The following is a 17,660-nucleotide window of genomic DNA, read 5'->3' on the forward strand; positions in this document are numbered from 1 at the left end:
GTTTTCAATACTCCTTGACCACAAAAGGGCTGAACTATCAAAAATGCCTCTAAAATACTTCTAGGCTGAATACCCCCCTCATAGGTCCTGGACAGCCAAATTCTTTGTCTTGTCTTAGTCAATTTGTGCTTCAAAGTTTTATGATTCCAGAATGTCTGTGCTGGGCTTAGTCTTGAGAAACATCAAAATCACCTGAAGTACCTATTACAAATGCAGATTTCCAGGCCCCACCTGTCTGCTAAAACAATCTCTGATGGTGGGGCCCAGGTGGTTCTTTGATGCTCCTGAATTCCCTTCATCACCCCTGAAAAGGGGCCTGAGTGAACTCTAGTACCAGAACTGCTTATGGCAGGAGTGGGTTTCTCAGCAGGAGGTGGAGACCCCAAGACCATCTTATTGCAGAATAAAAATGTGACAAACCAGGGCGGTGATGCTCTAAGTGTGGTCCCTGCACCAGCATTAGCATTGCCTGAGAACTTGTTAGAAATACAAACTTCCATGTCCTGTCCTAGAACTATCCAGAGTCAGAAACACTGGAGCTGGGCCAGCATCTGACTGAATGAGATTCTACGTGACTCTGATGCATGCTGAAGTGCAAGAATCTCAGCACATTACTGTAAAGGCCTCTTAGCCTTGAGGTCACCAAGACTTTGAAGACAATTCCTAACTTTTAGTTCCTCCAGAGTAGCCCTGAGGTCACGCCCCTTCCATTTGCTTCCAACCTTATTCTGTGATCATTCCCTTTCCCAGAGGGGACTTCTCTGTAGCTGCAGCACTGGGACCTGAAGCTGAGCTGGACTTTAGGGCAGAGGCAATTAAGTGTGGACTCTAAGATAAACCTTAAATGTGTAATGGGGCCATTTCAAAATGATCATCTGAGCCCACATCATTTACTCCCCTCTAAGATGCTTCCTGAACAGACTGATTTCTTTGGAGGACAAGGATCATCCAGAAACTGAGAATTTCTAGAAAAAACTGCAGTTGTGGCCAGAATAAGAGGGCTGCCTAACTGCCGCATGTGTGAAGAAAGGTGGACGCGCCCAGCCCTACCACCATGGTAACCGAAGGTAGTCGTCACTACAACCTCAACTCTGTTGCTGGGCTCCTTTCTGTCTGTCTCTGAATCTGAAGGCTGACATCCCTCTCTAGCAATGCCCTTTGGGAAATCATGTGGGATCCTCTGACAAACTTCCAAGTGAAACCTCAGACCTCTTGACACTTGTCTTTTTAAATAAATGAAAGAGCAGCTGCTCCATTTGTAATAAAGAAAGAGAGAAGCCCTCTCTCCATGTTGAAATGAAAGTCAGATACTGGCTTCAGGGGCTCATCTCCTGCTTCCCCAGCAGGCCCTCTCCAGTGAGTGAGCAGCAGCAGTGCTGGGAGCTAGCACCATTTAGACACCTGGACTATTACTTTTAGGCAGAATGGCTAATATACCACATTAGACACAGAATAAAGGACACAGAAATGTTGTACTAGTTTTAGGCTCTTCATGACCTAAAATTTGTCTTATGGCAGTTAAAAGAATCAAAAGGTCTGATATGGAGAGGGCGGGGGGCACAGTCCTCAAATGTGACATTCTAACAAAATAGGGTTTGATTGCCTAACCAACATCAGTCTCAGTAAAAGAAATCTTGAACTGACTATAGTGACAGTGCAGTGATCATAAGTCATTAAATATTTCCTGCAGACCGTGGTAACTCCAGTTCCACACAGGACCCATGGAAAAATCCAAGCAGGATTAAAGGCTGCTTATTGTTTCAAGCCAGTAGCATCTCAGGAGTCCATGTATCTGTCTTCAGGGCCATCCCAAAAGCATATCCAAGAGGCTCAAACAGCAAGTCTACTCAAGTAAGCTTCCCAAGCAGCTTTTCTGTACATCTCGGCTGCTTCCAGATGATTAGCTGATGCTATTATGCCCCGGCCCACAATGATGATATCAGAGCCTCGTTTGCCAATGACTTCTTGTGGGCTGTGGTACTGCTGGCCGAGATTATCACCTACAAACACACAGAAGTCTGTTTAATACAGAAAATGAAAAAAATCTGTCATGTCACCTTTCTGAGAAGTATCTAACCTGATTTAAATAAGAATATGCTCTTGTTCACCATGCCCCTTCTACATAGCAACTGAATAAAGGCAGGTGAAGAGACTCAAACTGGCCAGAGACCTCCACAGTGGAAACAGGTTCACCAATTCCTTTTTGATGTATAATTTTAGAGCATTTACACTTTAACAGTGTCAAAAAAACACTATTTTGCCCCAAAAGGTTCAATAGTAAATATAATGCAACAAAAATTGCCTCACAATTGAAGACTATTTAATATACATTTTAGAATCACTGTGCCACGCTGTTGGAAAAGTCCTCGTAAGGCATCTGGCCTGACCACAACCACATGCGTGAAGCTTTCCCTGCAACTCTACCAGATGCTTAGATTATGTACAGATCCTAATTCTTAATTCTGGCTTTTTTTTTAATAATTTTTTTTTTTACTGAAGTGTAACTGACACATGACATTAGTTTCAGGTGTACATCATGATTCAGTATTTGGATACATTATACATTATGAATGTATACATTATATACATTATGAATGTATTTGAACACTCAGTATTTGGATACATCATCACAGTAAGTCTAGTTAACATCTGGTACCTTATATAACCACAGAATTTTTTTTTTTCTTGTGATAAGAACTTTCAAGATTTACAACTTTCGCCTTAGCAACATTCAAATAGCAACAAATTTGGCATGCTGTACATTACATCCTCATGACTTACTCTGTAACTTCAAGTCTCTACCCTTTGACTCCCTTCATCCATCCCACCCTACAACTCTGGGAGCAACCAATCTGTTTTGTCTATGAGCTTGTTCCTTTGTTTTTTAGCTGACATACATAAGCGATCACATAGTATTTGTTTTTCTCTGACTTATTTCACTTAGCATAGCACCCTCAAGGGTATCCATCCATATTGTCACAAATCGTAAGGTTTCATTTTTTTAAATAGCTGCGTCATATTCCATTGTGTGTATATACTACATCTGCTCATCTGCTCACCCATCAATGGGCACTTAGTCTGTTTCCATATCTTGGCTGTGGTAAATATTGCTGTGAACATGGGGGCGCAGATATTTCTTCGAGTTAGTGTTTTTGTTTTCTTTGGATAAATACCCAGAAGTGGAGCTACTGGATCATATGGTAGTTCTATTTTTAATTTTTTGAGGAACCTCCATACTGTTTTCCATAGGAGCTGCACCAATTTACATCCTCATATACAGTGCACAAGAGTTCCCTTTTCTCCACATCCTCACCAACACTTGTTATTTCTTGTGATAGTGGGCATCCTTGTTTCATTTCTGATCATAGAGAAAAAGCTTTGATAGTAGTCATTCTAACAAGTGGAAGGTGGTATCTCATTGTGGTTTTGTTTTGCATTTTCCTGATGATTAGTGATGCTGAGTATCTTTTCATGCATTTTTGGGCCATTTGTATTCTTTTTGAAAACTGTCCAGATCCTTTGCCAATTTAAAAAATATTTACTTATTATTTTTATTTATTTGGCTGTGCTGGGTCTTGGTTGGGGCATGTGAGATCTAGTTCCCTGACCAGGGATCAAACCTGGGCCCCCTGCTTTGGGAGCATGCAGTCTTGGCCACTGGACCACCAGGGAAGTCCCCTTTGCCAATTTTTTAATCTGCTTGTTCTGTTGTTCTTATTGAGCTGTATGAGTTCTTTATATTTGTACACTAACCCCTTATCAGACGTGATTTGGAAATATGTTCTATCATTCAGTAAGTGAAAGTGTCAGTTGCTCAGTTGTATCCAACTCTTTGGGACCCCAAGGACTATAGCCTGCCAGGCTCCTCTGTCCACGGGATTCTCCAGGCAAGAATACGGAGTGGATTGCCATTTCCTTCTCCAGAGGATCTTCCCAACCTAGGGATCAAACCCAGGTCTCTTGCACTGCAGGCAAACTCTTTTACTGTATGAGCCACCAGGGAAACAATCATTCAGTAAGTTGCCTTTTTATTTTGCTGGTTTCCTTTGCTGTGTGGAAGCTTTTAAGTTTGATGAAGTCCCACTTGTTCATTTCTGCTTTTGTGTTTTGGAGTCTGATTTTTTAAAAATCATTGAGAAGACTGATGTAGCAATGATTACCACATATGTTTTATTCTAGTAACTTGACGGTTTCAGATTTTACATTTATGGCTTTAATCCATTTTGAATTAAGCTTTGTTTATGGTATAAGATAGTGGTCCAGTTTCATTCTTTTGCATGTGGCTAACCAGTTTTCCCAACACCACTATATTGAAGAGGCTGTCCTATCCCCATTGTATATTCTTGGCTCTTTTCAAAAATTGACCATATATGTGTGGGTTAATTTCTGGGCTATTTTGTTCCATTGATCTAGGTGTCTGTTTTTATGTTTTGTAATATAATTTGAAATCAGGGAGTATGATGCCTCCAGTTTTTATTCTTCTTTCTCCAGACTGCTCTGGCTATTTGATGCCTTTTGTGATTCCAAAGAAATTTTAGGATTCTGTTCCATTTCTGTGAAAAGTGCTATTGGACTGTTAATAGGGATTACACTGAATCTATAGTTTGCTTTGGGTAATTCAGACATCTTTACAAGATTCTTCTAGTATATGAGCATGAAATACTTTTCCATTGCTTTGTATGTGCTCATTGTCATTCAAAAATGATTTGTCTTATGGTTTTTAGTGTACAGGTCTTTCACCTCCTTGGTTAAATTTACTTGTAGGTATTTTTTCTGATGCAATTGTAAATGGGATTGTTTTCTTAATTTCTGATTGTTAGTGTATAAAAATGCAACAGATTTTTGACCTTGTATCCTGTAACTTAACTGAACTTGTGTATTAGTTCTAACAGTTTTTTTGAGTCTAGGGTTTCCTATATATAGTAATATGTCTTCTACAAATAGTGACAGTTTTACTACTTCCATTACAATTCGCATACTTTTTGTTATACTTTTTCTTGACTGATTTCTCTGGCTAGGATCTCCAAAATTAACTTGAATAAAAGTGGCAAAAGTTGGCATTGCTGTTGTGTTTTTTATTTTAGAGGAAAACCTTTCACCTTTTTTGGTATGATGTTGGCTGTGGTCTTAATTATGTTGAGGTAAGTTCTCTCTATAGCCACTTTAAGAGTCTTTCTCATAAATGGATGTTGAATTTTGTCAAATACTTTTTCTGCATCTATTGAGTCTCTCTTCTTCCTTCTGTTGTTTTCTTCCACTTGCACACGAGTTTCTTTAGTGGTATGCTTAGATTCCTTTCTCTTCATCTTCTGCTTATCTGCTATAGGATTGTGCTTTCCATGTGGTTTATATATTCTATTTTCAGTCGATAACTTAAGTTTGACTGCATTCTAAATCTCTACATGTTCATTCCCTCTACAAAGTTTTATGTTTTTGATGCCATATTTTACATTTTTTGTCTTATATGTTCTTTAATTAATTCTATAGTTGTAATTATTTTCACTACTTTTGCCTCAACCTTTTAAGTGGTTGATCCACTGCTGCTGCTGCTAAGTCACTTCAGTTGTGTCCAAATCTGTGCAACCCCATAGATGGCAGCCCACCAGGCTCCCCCGTCCCTGGGATTCTCCAGGCAGAAACACTGGAGTGGGTTGCCATTTCCTTCTCCAATGCATGAAAGTGAAAAGTGAAAGTGAAGTTGCTCAGTTGTGTCTGATTCTTAGCGACCCCATGGACTGCAGCCTACCAGGCTCCTCCGTCCATGGGATTTTCCAGGCAAGAGTACTGGAATGGGGTACCATTGCCTTCTCCGGGTTGATCCACTCACTACCTTGATTATATATTTGCTTTTTCAGTGAAACTTATTCTTTCCTAAGTTTTCCTGTACTAATTAGCACCCTTTCTTTTCAGCCTAAAGAAGTCCTTTTAATATTTCTTCTAAAGCCAGTGTAGCAATGCTTGAACTCATTTAGACTTGCTAATCTGTAAAACTCTTCAATTCTGAATAACTCTGCTGGGTAGAGCTCTTTCTTACAAGTTTTTTTCTTCACACTTCCGCTATATTATGCCACTGCTTTCTGATCTGCAAAGTTTCTGCTGAAAAATCTGCTGATAGTCTCATGGAGGGGTCACTCGTATATAAGAAGTTTTTCTCTTGCTGCTTATAAGATTCTCTCCTTATCTTTCAGCTTTTGGTGTTTTTAATTATAACATGTCTTGATGTGGGTCTCTTTGGGCTCATCTCATCTGGAACACTCTGGGCTTTCTGCGTCTGGATGTCCATTTCCTTCCCTTGAATAGGGAAGTTTTCAGCCGTTATTTCATCAAGTAAGTTTCTAGCCTTTTCTCTATCTTTTCTTCTTGGGACTCCTATAATGAGAATGTCAGTCTGCTTGATGCATCCCATAAGTCTTTTAAGCTATCTTTACTTTTTTCTTTTTTTGGTTTCTGTCCTGATTGGGTAAGTTCCACTGCGTTTCCCTCAAGTTCCTTTGCTTCATCTAGTCTACTACTGAACCACTCTAATGTATTTTTCAATTATGTTATTGTATTCCTCAGCTCGGTGACTAGTATTTTCCACCTCTCTTGAGGTTGAGTTCGGGGAGCATCTTTATGACCATTACTTTGAACTCATTATTAGGTAAATCACTTATCTCCATTTTCATTAAGGTTTTTTCCCCTGAGGCTTTTATCTTGTTCTTTCATTTGGAACACATGTCTGTTTCTTCATTCAGCTTTTCTCTGGATTGGTTTCTATGCATTAGATGAAACAACTGTCTCTCCCAGTCTTGAAGGAATAGCCTCATGTATCAGATGAACCTTGGCATTCAACCCTACCCTAGCTCCTGGTTGTTTCTCAAATCTTCTGATTGTCAAAGCAGCCTATTATATTTGTAATAGCGCCCAGTAACTGAGGGTGTGCCAAGACTTATCAGTATCCCAGAGAGAAAGGGGTTTCAGTTAAACACCTAGATACATTCTCTGATTGCCATGGCTAGGACTTTCAAATCTATGTTGAATAAAAGTGGCAAGAGTAGACATCCTTGTCTTGTTCCTTATCTTACAGGAAATGATTTCAGCTTTTCACTGCTGTGATTTTGTCATATATGGTCTTTAATATGTGGAAGTAGATTCCCTCTATGCCCACTTTCTAGAGTCTTCATCATAAATGGGTGTTGAATTTTGTCAAAAGCTTTTTCTGCATCTATTGAGATGATCATATGGTTTTTATTCTCAATTGGTTGATGTGTTATATTACACTGATTGATTTGTGGATACTGAAAAACTCTTGCATCCCTCGAATAAATCCCACTTGATTGTGGTGTATGATCCTTTTAATGTATGGTTGGGTTCAGTTTGCTAGTATTTTGTTAAAGATTTTTGTGCCTATATTCATCGGGATACTGACCTGTAATCTTATTTTTTTGTGGTATCTTTGTCTGATTTTGATATCAGGGTGATTGGCAGCCTCACAAAATGAATTTGGGAGTGCTCCTTCCTCTGCAGTTTTTTGGAATAGTTTCAGAAGGACAGGTAACTTTTTCTAAATTTGATAGAACTCAACTATGCAGCCAAGCCATCTGATCATGGAATTTTGTTGGGAGTCTTTTTTACTCAGCTTTGATTTTAGTACTTGTGATTGGTCTTTCATATTTTCTATTTCTTACTTGTTCAGTCCTGGGAGCTTGTACCTTTCTAAAAATTTGTCCATTTCTTCTAGAGTGTCCATTTCATTGGCATATAATTGCTTGTAGCAGTCTCTCATGATCCTTTGAATTTCTGTGGTGTCTGTAGTAACTTCTATTTTCTTTCGTATCCATTCAAGCAGTCTGTGTTTTCTGGTTGGAGCATTTAATCCATTTACACTTACACTTTAATTATTGATATGTATGTTCAACACTGCCATTTTGTTAATTGCTTTGGATTTGTTTTTGTTCGCAGGCCTTCTTCTTTTGTGATTTGATGACTATCTTTAGTGTTGTGTTTGGATTCCTTTTTGTGTGTGTGTATCTACTGTAGATTTTCGGTTTGCCATTAACATGGGGTTTTATATTGCTCTCTCTCTATATATATATATGTGTATATATATACACACACACACACAAAATTGTTTTAAATTGTTAGCCTCAATTTCAAATGCATTTCTGATATCTTACATTTGTACTCTTTTCATGATTGCTGGTTTTGATATCAGATTTGTATATAGGTGATTTCCTATCTTTATGTATGCCTTTATTGGTGAGTTCTTCCACTCATAATTTTCTTATTTCTAGTTGGGGCCTTTTCTTTTCCATCTAGAGAAGTTCCTTTAGCATTTGTTGTAAAGCTGTTTTGATGGTGCTGAATACTGCAAAGCTTTTGATTTCTCTAATGTGAATAAGTGCCTTTCTGTGTATTCTTGGTTGTAGGTTTTTAATCTTTCATCATTTTAAATGTATCATGCCACTCCCTTCTGGCCTGCAGAATTTCTGCTGAAAAGTCAGCTGATAACCTTATGGGGATTCCCTTTTATGCTATTTGTTGCTTTTAATATTTTCTCTTTCTCTTTAGTTTGATTAATGTCTCTCAGTGGGTTCCTCCTTGGGTTTATCCTGTATGGGGCTCTGTGCTTCCTGGACTTGTATCTCCTTTCCCATTTTGGGAAAGTTTTTGGACATTCTCTCTTAAAATGTTTTCTAAGGTCCTTTCTCTTTCTTCCTCTGGGACCACTATAATGTGAATGTTGGTGCATTTAATATTGTTCCAGAGGTCTCCGTCCTCGTATCTCTTCATTTTTCTTTCTTCTCTTCTACAGCAATGATTTCCACTAATTTGTTTTTCAGTTTGTTCATTTGTTCTACTGCCTCATTTATCTGCTACTGACTTCTATGTATTTTTCATCTCTTTGTTCTTAAAAGCTTCTTTTTTTCTCTTTTTGGCTATACCATGCATCTTAATTCCCCAACCAGGGATCGAACCCATGACCCCTGCATTGGAAGCACAGAATCTAAATCACTGGACCACCAGGGAAGTCTCCTAGCTCTTTATTAAACATGTCTTGTATCAGTTTGTGCCTCCATTCTTTTTGAGGTATCGGATCATCTTTACTTTGATATCATTACTCTGTATTCTTTTTGAAGCAGACTGCCTATCTTCACTTCACTTAGTTGTTCCTAGGTTTTGTTCCTTTGTCTGGAATGTATTTCTTAGCCATCTGATTTCGTCTGATTTTCTGTGTTTGTGGTCTGTTTTCTTCAGACTGCAGGACTGTAGTTCTTGCTTCTGGTGTCCATACTGTGGTTGGGTGAGGTTGCTCCAGGGGTTGTGCAGGTTTTCTCGTGGGAGGGATGGGTGCCTGCCCACTGGTGGGTGGAGCTATCTCGAGAAGTACGTTTACAGGTAGCTGTGGAGTCAGGACTTTAAGCAGCCTGTTTGCTGATGGGTGAGTCTCTACCTACAAGTTGTTTGGCCTGAGGCGTCCCAGCACTGGAGCCTACAGGCTGTTGTTGGGGCCAGGCCTTGCCAAAATGGTGACCTCTGGGAGAGCTCACACTGATTAATATTTCCTGAAAACTTGGCCACTAGTTAACTTGCCCCCACAGTGAGCCACAGCCAATCTGCACCTTCTCCCAGGGACCCTCCGAGATCCACACATAGGTCTGTCCCAGGGTCTTATGGAGTCATTGCTTTCCTCTGGGTCCAAGTGCATGTAAAACCTTGTGTGTGCCCCCCAACAGTGGAGTTTCTGTTTCCCCAGTCTTATGCAGCTGCTGCATTCAAGCCCACTGACCCCTGCAGTGGAAGTTCAGAATCAAAACCACTGGACCACCAGAGAAGTCCTCCAGCTCTTTACTAAACATTTCTTGTGTCAGTTTGTGCCCCCATTCATAGCCAAATGCTTTGGGGGCTCCTTGTCTAGCATCAGGAAAAGGAGGCTGGGGAGCGTCATGTGGGGGTCAGAACTCACTCCTATGGGAAAACCTCGGTGATATAATTATTTTTCAATCTGTGGGTCACCCACCTGGCAGGTATGAGATTTAATTATAAGGTATAAGCGCCCCTCCTACAGTCTATTTGTGGCTCCTTCTTTATCTTCGGGTGTAGAATATATTTTTTGGTAGGTTCAAGTCTTTTTGTTGTTGATGGCTGTTCAGCAGTTAGTTGTAATTCTGGTGTTTTCGTGAGAGGTGAGCTCAAGTCCTTCTACTTTACCACTTTGTCTCCACCCCTGACAAAATCTTTTGAAGTTTGCAGATACATAATCCTGCGGGGACTGCATGCATGAAGTCCTGCTGGCCCCAGATAAGTTCTTTATTAGGTGATAACAGCTGCGATGAGGCACAAGGAGAGCACAAAGATGGTGTCCACCAGATTTTGCTGACCTGAAAACACACTCTTTAACACAAAGGCTGAGCTCCTGGGTCTGCTGCCTCTTGCTGTGCCCTGGAGGCGGTGGCTATTTAAGAACTCACTCTCTGTTGATGAGAGTTCAGTGAAACCTCCAAGGGTAACCCTCACTGGTCACAAGAGCCAGCCCATGCAAATGTGTCCCTCAGTGGAAGCTGTAAAAACCAGGGTCCCAATCAGGGGTGTAGTTCCTTTTTGGGAGATAACAATGAGCTGGAATGTGGCAGAGAGACAGCACAATGACTGTGTCCACAGCCTCTTTTCCCTGAGAGACTTCCACAGGGCCACTACATATCTGCCCCACAGGCCAAAGCCCCTGGACAAGCAAACAGGCCTCTCTCACACACCCTCTTTGTGGGTGCTGTCTGTGCAGTGCTGGGGGGTGCCAAGTGCTGTCCCTACAGCTGTTATTATCATGGGACCAAACATAAGATCTCCTGACCTTCAGAGCCCAGTAATCAAGGGGTGTTCCTTGGGCAGCAGCTGCAAAAATCAGGGGATCAGACATACATGTAAGCAAGCGCTCCTTCCAGGAGATAATGGTGTTCATCAGCGGTTCAGCAAAGGGATAATGTGAAGATGGTGCCCACTGGTCTCCATCCCTGGAGGGAATTCCCACAAGCTCTTGGAGGTATGTGTTAAATTAGATGCCTACCCCTTAGATCAACTCTTAAATATTAGCCAATGAGCCTTTACTTCAAGTCTGAGGATGGGCTGCCTCTGAATTGGGCCCTGAGCCAGGTGAGTCTCAGATCACTAGTCTTGTGAGTCTTGTGGAGACGAGCCCAGTTGGGTTTCAGAGCTAGATGTTATTGGGGCTCATCTCTCAGGTTCAAGTTTTTCAAAAGTTGGGATGCCTGATGTGTAGTTCAAACCCTTTGCTCCTCAGGAAAAGCTCTGGGTTTTGAGTTCCACTTTGAATCTGGATCTCATACCAGCAGTGAAGACCCAATATCAAGATGGTTTTTCTTGTTTGCTTAATGTACAGTGCTCAGCCAGCTCTTAGGTTTTATCAAGAGGAAACTGTTACACAGGTAGCTACAGACTCAGCATGTCTGGGAGGAGGTTGGCTCAGGATTAGCCTACATTGCCATCTTGAACCAGAACCCCATTTTTCCCTTCCTTTTAAATTCTGCTGTTCCAGAAGCCTGCTGATAAGTGGCATATCATTATCTTTCAAATCCAAGATGCTTTAAAAATCTCACATCCTAACTGTACTATCTACTCGAAAAACTATGGCAGCTTCCAATAAATATTAATTAACAAGCCGAGTACTCTATGCCAAGACATTGTGCTAAGTGCTTTACACACATTATCTCATTTAAGACTCTCAACAACTGAGGTTCAGAGTTGTTATCCACATTTTACAGATCAAGAAAATGAGACCTAAACAAGGGAAGTGATTTGTCTAAAGATATTGGAAGGGCTAGGAATCCAAATCCAACCAACTCGTAAAATGTTCAGCACAAATACAGCTTAAAATTTGTCAAGTACTTTCTTATCTAGTTGCTAAATTGTGTCCACCTCTTCTGCCACTGGCTGGACTGTAGTCCTCCAGGCTCCTCTGTCCATGGGATTTCCCAGGCAAGAATACTGGTGCAGGTGGCCATTTCCCTCTCCAGGGGAATCTTCCTGACCTAGGGATCGATGTGCTTGGCAGGTGAATTCATTACCACTCACCCACCTGAGAAGTCCATCAAGTTACTAGAGCAACTCTTCACTCAGTTGTGTCCGACTCTTTGAGACCCCAGGGACTGCAGCATGCAAGGCCTCCCTGTCCATCACCAACTCTTGGAATTTGCTCAAATTCTGTCCATTGAGTCGGTGATGCCACCCAACCATCTCATCCTCTGTCGTCCCCTTCTCCTCCCGCCTTCAATCTTTCCCAGCATCAGGATCTTTTCCAATGAGTCAGTTCTTCGCATCAGTCCTTCCAATGAATATCCAGGACTGATTTTCTTTAGGGTGGACCCTTTCCTTGCAGCAAAGGGACTCTCAAGAGTCTTCTCCAACACCACAGTTCAAAGCATCAATTCTTCGTTGCTCATCTTTCTTTATGGTCCAACTCTCACATCCATACATGACTACTGGAAAAACCATAGCTTTGACTAGATGGACCTTTGCTGGCAAAGTACTGTCTCTGCTTTTTAATATGCTGTCTAGGTTGGTCATAACTTTTCTTCCAAGGAACAACCGTCTTTTAATTTCATGGCTGCAGTCACTATTTTGGGGGGCTCAAAAATTACTGCAGATAAAAGTCTCTGTTTCCCCATCTATTTGCCATGAAGTGATGAGACCAAATGCCATGATCTTAGTTTTCTGAATGCTGAGTTTTAAGCCAACTTTTTCACTCTCCTCTTTCACTTTCATCAAGAGGCTCTCTAGTTCTTCTTCCCTTTCTGCCATAAGGGTGGTGTCATCTGCATATCTGAGGTTATTGATATTTCTCCTGGCAATCTTGATTCCAGCTTGTGCTTCCTCCAGCCCAGCATTTCTCATGATGTACTCTGCATATAAGTTAAATAAGCAGGGTGACAATATACAGCCTTGACGTACTCCTTTTCCTATTTGGAACCAGTCTGTTGTTCCATGTCCAGTTCTAACTGTTGCTTCCTGACCTGCATACGGATTTCTCAGGAGGCAGGTCAGGTGGTCTGATAGTCCCATCTCTTTCAGAATTTTCCACAGTTTGTGGTGATCCACAGAGTCAAAGGCTTTGGCATAGTCAATAAAGCAGAAGTAGATGTTTTTCTGGAACTCTCTTGCTTTTTCGATGATCCAGCGGATGTTGGCAATTTGATCTCTGGTTCCTCTGCCTTTTCTAAATCCAGCTTAAACATCTGGAAGTTCACAGTTCATGTACTGTTGAAACCAGGCTTGGAGAATTTTGAGTATTACTTTACTAGCGTGTGAGATGAGTGCAATTGTGCAGTAGTTTGAGCATTCTTTAGGATTGGAATGAAAACTGACCTTTTCCAGTCCTGTGGCCACTGCTGAGTTTTCCAAATTTGTTGGCATATTGAGTGCAGCACTTTCACAGCATCATCTTTCAGGATTTGAAATAGCTCAACTGGAATTCTATCACCTCCACTAGCTTTGTTCATAGTGATGCTTTCTAAGGCCCACTTGACTTCCCATTCCAGGATGTCTGGCTCTAGGAGAGTGATTACACCATCGTGAAGATCTCTTTTGTACAGTTCTGTGTATTCTTGCCACCTCTTCTTAATATCTTCTGCTCTGTTAGGTCCATACCATTTCTGTCCTTTACTATGCCCATCTTTGCATGAACTGTTCCCTTAGTATCTCTAATTTTCTTGAAGAGATCTCTAGTCTTTCCCATTCTATTGTTTTCCTCTATGTCTTTGCACTGTTCACTGAGGAAGGCTTTCTTATCTCTCCTTGCTATTCTTTGGAACTCTGCATTCAGATGGGTATATCCCTCCTTTTCTCCTTTAGCTTCTATTGTTTCCACAGCTATTCCAGCAAGATGGTAGGCACTGGAGTGACTTTGAGGAGATACCCCATGTCCAAGGGCAAAGGAGAAGCCCCAGCAAGACGGTAGGAGGGCGAATCAAACCCCATACCCGCCAGAGACGCTCAAACATACCTTGTGCGCACCAGGACCCAGAGACTGAGACAGAACTGTGTTTGAGTGTCTCCTGAGGAGGTGCGGGTCAGCAGTGGACTGCCACAGGGGCTCTGCGGACAGCAGCCTTGGGTATGGCATAAGCCCTCCTGAAGGAGGTCGCCATTAACCTCACCATGGAGCCGCCAGGACTTACACAGGACTGGGAAGCAAACTCTTGGCGGGCACAAACAGAACCTTGTGTGCACCAGGAGAAAGGAGCAGTGACCCCACAAGAGACTGACCCAGACTTGCCCGTAAGTGTCCGGGAGTCTCCGCTGGAGGCGTGGGCCAGTGGTGGCCTGCTGCAGGCTCGGGGGCACTGAGTGTAGCAGTGCGATGGGACCTGTTGAAGGTGGTCGCCATTATCTTCATTACCTCCACCATAGTTTGGCCTTGGGTCAAATAACAGGGAGGGAACATGGCCCTGCCCATCAGAACAAGATCCAATTTTCCCCTCAGTCAGTCTCTCCCATCAGGAAGCTTATCCTTTTCCATCAGAGGGAAGACAAGACTGAAAACCACAATCACAGAACACAGAAAACTAACCAATCTGATCACATGGACCACAGCCTTGTCTAACTCAATGAAACTATGAGCCATGCCATGTGGGGCCACCCAAGATGGACGGGTCATGGTGGAGAGTTCTGACAAAACATGGTCCGCTGGAGAAGGGAATGGCAAACCACTTCAGTATTCTTGCCCTGAGAACCCCATGAAGAATATGAAAAGGCAAAAAGATGAACTCCCCAGGTTGGTAGGTGCCCATATGCTACCAGAGATCAGTGGAGAAATAATTCCAGAAAGAGTGAAGAGACAGAGCAAAGCAAAAACAACACCCAGTTGTGGATGTGACTGGTAGTGGAAGTAAAGTCTGCTGCTGTAAAGAGCAATATTGCATAGGAACCTAGAATGTTAGGTCCATGAATCAAGGCAAATTGGAAGAGGTCAAACAGGAGATGGCAAGAGTGAATGCTGACATTCTAGGAAATGGACTAGAATGGATGAATTTAACTCAGATGACCATCATATCTACTACTGTGGTCAAGAATCCCTTAGAAGAAATGTAGTAGCCATCGTAGTCAACAAAAGAGTCAGAAGTGCAATACTTGGGTACAATCTCAAAAGCGATAGAATGATCTCTGTTCATTTCCAAGGCAATTCAATATCACGGTAATCCTAGTCTTTGCCCCGACCAGTAATGCTAAAGAAGCTGAAGCTGAATGGTCTTCTATGAAGACCTACAAGACCTTCTAGAACTAAAACCCCAAAAAGATGTCCTTTTCATTATAGGGGACTGGAATGCAAAAGTAGGAAGTCAAGAAGTACCTGGAGTAACAGGCAAATTTGGCCTTGGAGTACAGAATGAAGCAGGGCAAAGGCTAATAGAGTTTTGCACTGGTTCATAGCAAACACCCTCTTCCAATAACACAAGAGAAGATGCTACATATTGACATCACCAGATGGTCAATACCAAAATCAGATTGATATATTCTTTGCAGCCAAAGATAGAGAAGCTCTATAGAGTCAGCAAAAACACAACCGGGAGCTGACTGTGGCTCAGATCATGAACTCCTTATTGCCAAATTCAGCTTGAAATTGAAGAAAGTAGGGAAAACCACTAGACCATTCTGGTATGACCTAAATCAAGGCAACTATTATCAAGTCTTAAATAGGTAAGTCATTCTGCTGAGGCCTACTCTGTAGTATATAAAACCTATAATGTGAAACTTGAGAACTGGCAGAGACCTTCAATATTCTCTAGTCCCAGGGGAGCATCTACTTTTCTTTGGTTAACCTGCAATGTTTTTTATTTGAAGTACTTAATTGAAAGCAAAACCCTGAAAAGGATGTCTTTCATTTTAAGTGTTATTTATAAAAAATAATTAGTTCTATCAAGGTTAATAGGTATCCAACAGTTAAAGTATTTCAGGATTTAAAAGCAACTAAGCTTTACCAAATCTATAATCTCATTCATTATGTTCTTAATATTATCATTCCATCCACAGAAACACCAGTTCTTGCATCTGCTCCTATATAGTGTATTATCCATCCCTTCAACACTTGTGTATTTATAGAACATTTATGATGCACAGTGGTACTGTGCTAGAGTATATGCATTCTTCAGAAAGAGATCTTATTCTCAAGGAGTTTCTAGCCTAATAAAAGTGTTCCAAAGTGCTCGCTTCGGCAGCACATATACTAAAAAAATTGGAACGATACAGAGAAGATTAGCATGGCCCCTGCGCAAGGATGACACGCAAATTCGTGAAGCATTCCATAAAAAAAAATAAATAAATAAATAAAAGTGTTCCAAATACCCTACACGAGCAATATATATGTACAACAATGTTAAGTTTATAAAAAGTTCAAATGAATCCACAGTGGAATGACTGAACATACTATGGCCCAATTGTAACTAGGATACACTATGGGGTTGTAAAAAGGGTAACTCTAGATGTGGAAACATAGCAGCACATACACAAGTCACTTCAGTCATGTAAGACTCTCCTTTCGCCATGGACTGTAGCCTGCGAGGCTCCTCGCAGCAAGAATACTGGAGTGGGCTGCCATTCCCTTCTCCAGGGGGATCCTCCTGACCGAGAGACTGAACCCATGTTTCTTGTGCTTCCTGCATTGGCATTGGCAGGTGGGTTCTTTACCACTAGCACCACCTGGGAAGCCCCAACTCTGGATGTGGAAACATAATATAGCAGCACATACACAAACGTTCTCCATACTCTATGAAGCAGAGTTGTTTTCATCTTAAAGTTTTGCTGAGAACCAGATGTTCACAGTTCCAATCTTAAGGAAAGAGACAGAAAGTGGAATAGAATAAACTCCCATACTTGTGATAAGAAAGGTTGCTCATACAATAACCAATTCAGGAAAAATATTTCCAGATCACCATTTCGTCCCCATTTAAAACAGAGTGATCCAGATGGAAGAATGTAAAGTTCGCCTCCTCCCACAAATACATCAAAAAATACATCTACACATGGAACAAGTCTCACAGAATACCTACAGAATGCTGGCAGAAGACATCACACTTCTGAAAGGACAAAAAGAATCTCCATATAACCAGGTAGGACCAAAAAAAAAGAATCTGGGCAGGACCTTGCACCCCTTGGAGGGAACTGTGAAAGACCAAAGGCTCCCATACCCTCCTGGTGGGAAGAAAGGGGGACTGAAAATATATTTTAAAGTATTTCGGAAATCTTCCCAAACTAAAGAAGGAAATAAATCCAGGTATAGGAAGCACAGAGGGTCCCAAACAGAGCTACACCAAGACATAATTAAAATGTCAAAAGTTAGTATTTTAAAGGCAGTAAGGGAAAAACAATCAGCTGATTTCTCTACAGAAACATTGCAGGCCAGAAGGGAGTAGCAAAATATATATTCGAAGTCCTGAAAGAGAAAAATCTATAACCTAGAATACTCTAGTCAATAGCATTATCATTTAGATATAAGCAGAGATAAAGAATTTCTCAGACAAGCAAAAACTGAAAGAATACAGTAATACTAAACCTACTATGAAAGAAATACTGCAAGGTCTTCCCTAAATAGAAAAGCTATATTAAAAGAAAATTAGTCAAAAAGTAAATCACTTAAATAAAGCTGGTATACAGATTAAAAAAAAAAATTCTGT

General features: G+C 41.2%; 1 protein-coding gene and 1 non-coding gene across 2 annotated transcripts in view; one reads left to right on the top strand and one right to left on the bottom strand.

Moving 5' to 3' along the window:
- Positions 1-1,468: 1,468 nt before the first annotated feature.
- The window catches only part of UMPS (uridine monophosphate synthetase), a 48,957-nt gene continuing 32,765 nt past the window's right edge, over positions 1,469-17,660 (bottom strand). The window contains exon 6 of the mRNA XM_043874649.1: positions 1,469-2,000. Coding sequence (XP_043730584.1) covers positions 1,831-2,000 — 170 coding nt within the window. The 3' untranslated portion in view covers positions 1,469-1,830. The remainder of the gene's footprint in view (positions 2,001-17,660) is intronic.
- On the top strand, positions 16,190-16,299 carry LOC122676214. The gene has a single exon (XR_006335497.1). It is a non-coding gene; the product is annotated as a U6 spliceosomal RNA (small nuclear RNA).

The sequence above is a fragment of the Cervus elaphus genome, chromosome 19 (genome assembly GCF_910594005.1).
Source record: "Cervus elaphus chromosome 19, mCerEla1.1, whole genome shotgun sequence".
Lineage (NCBI taxonomy): Eukaryota > Metazoa > Chordata > Mammalia > Artiodactyla > Cervidae > Cervus > Cervus elaphus.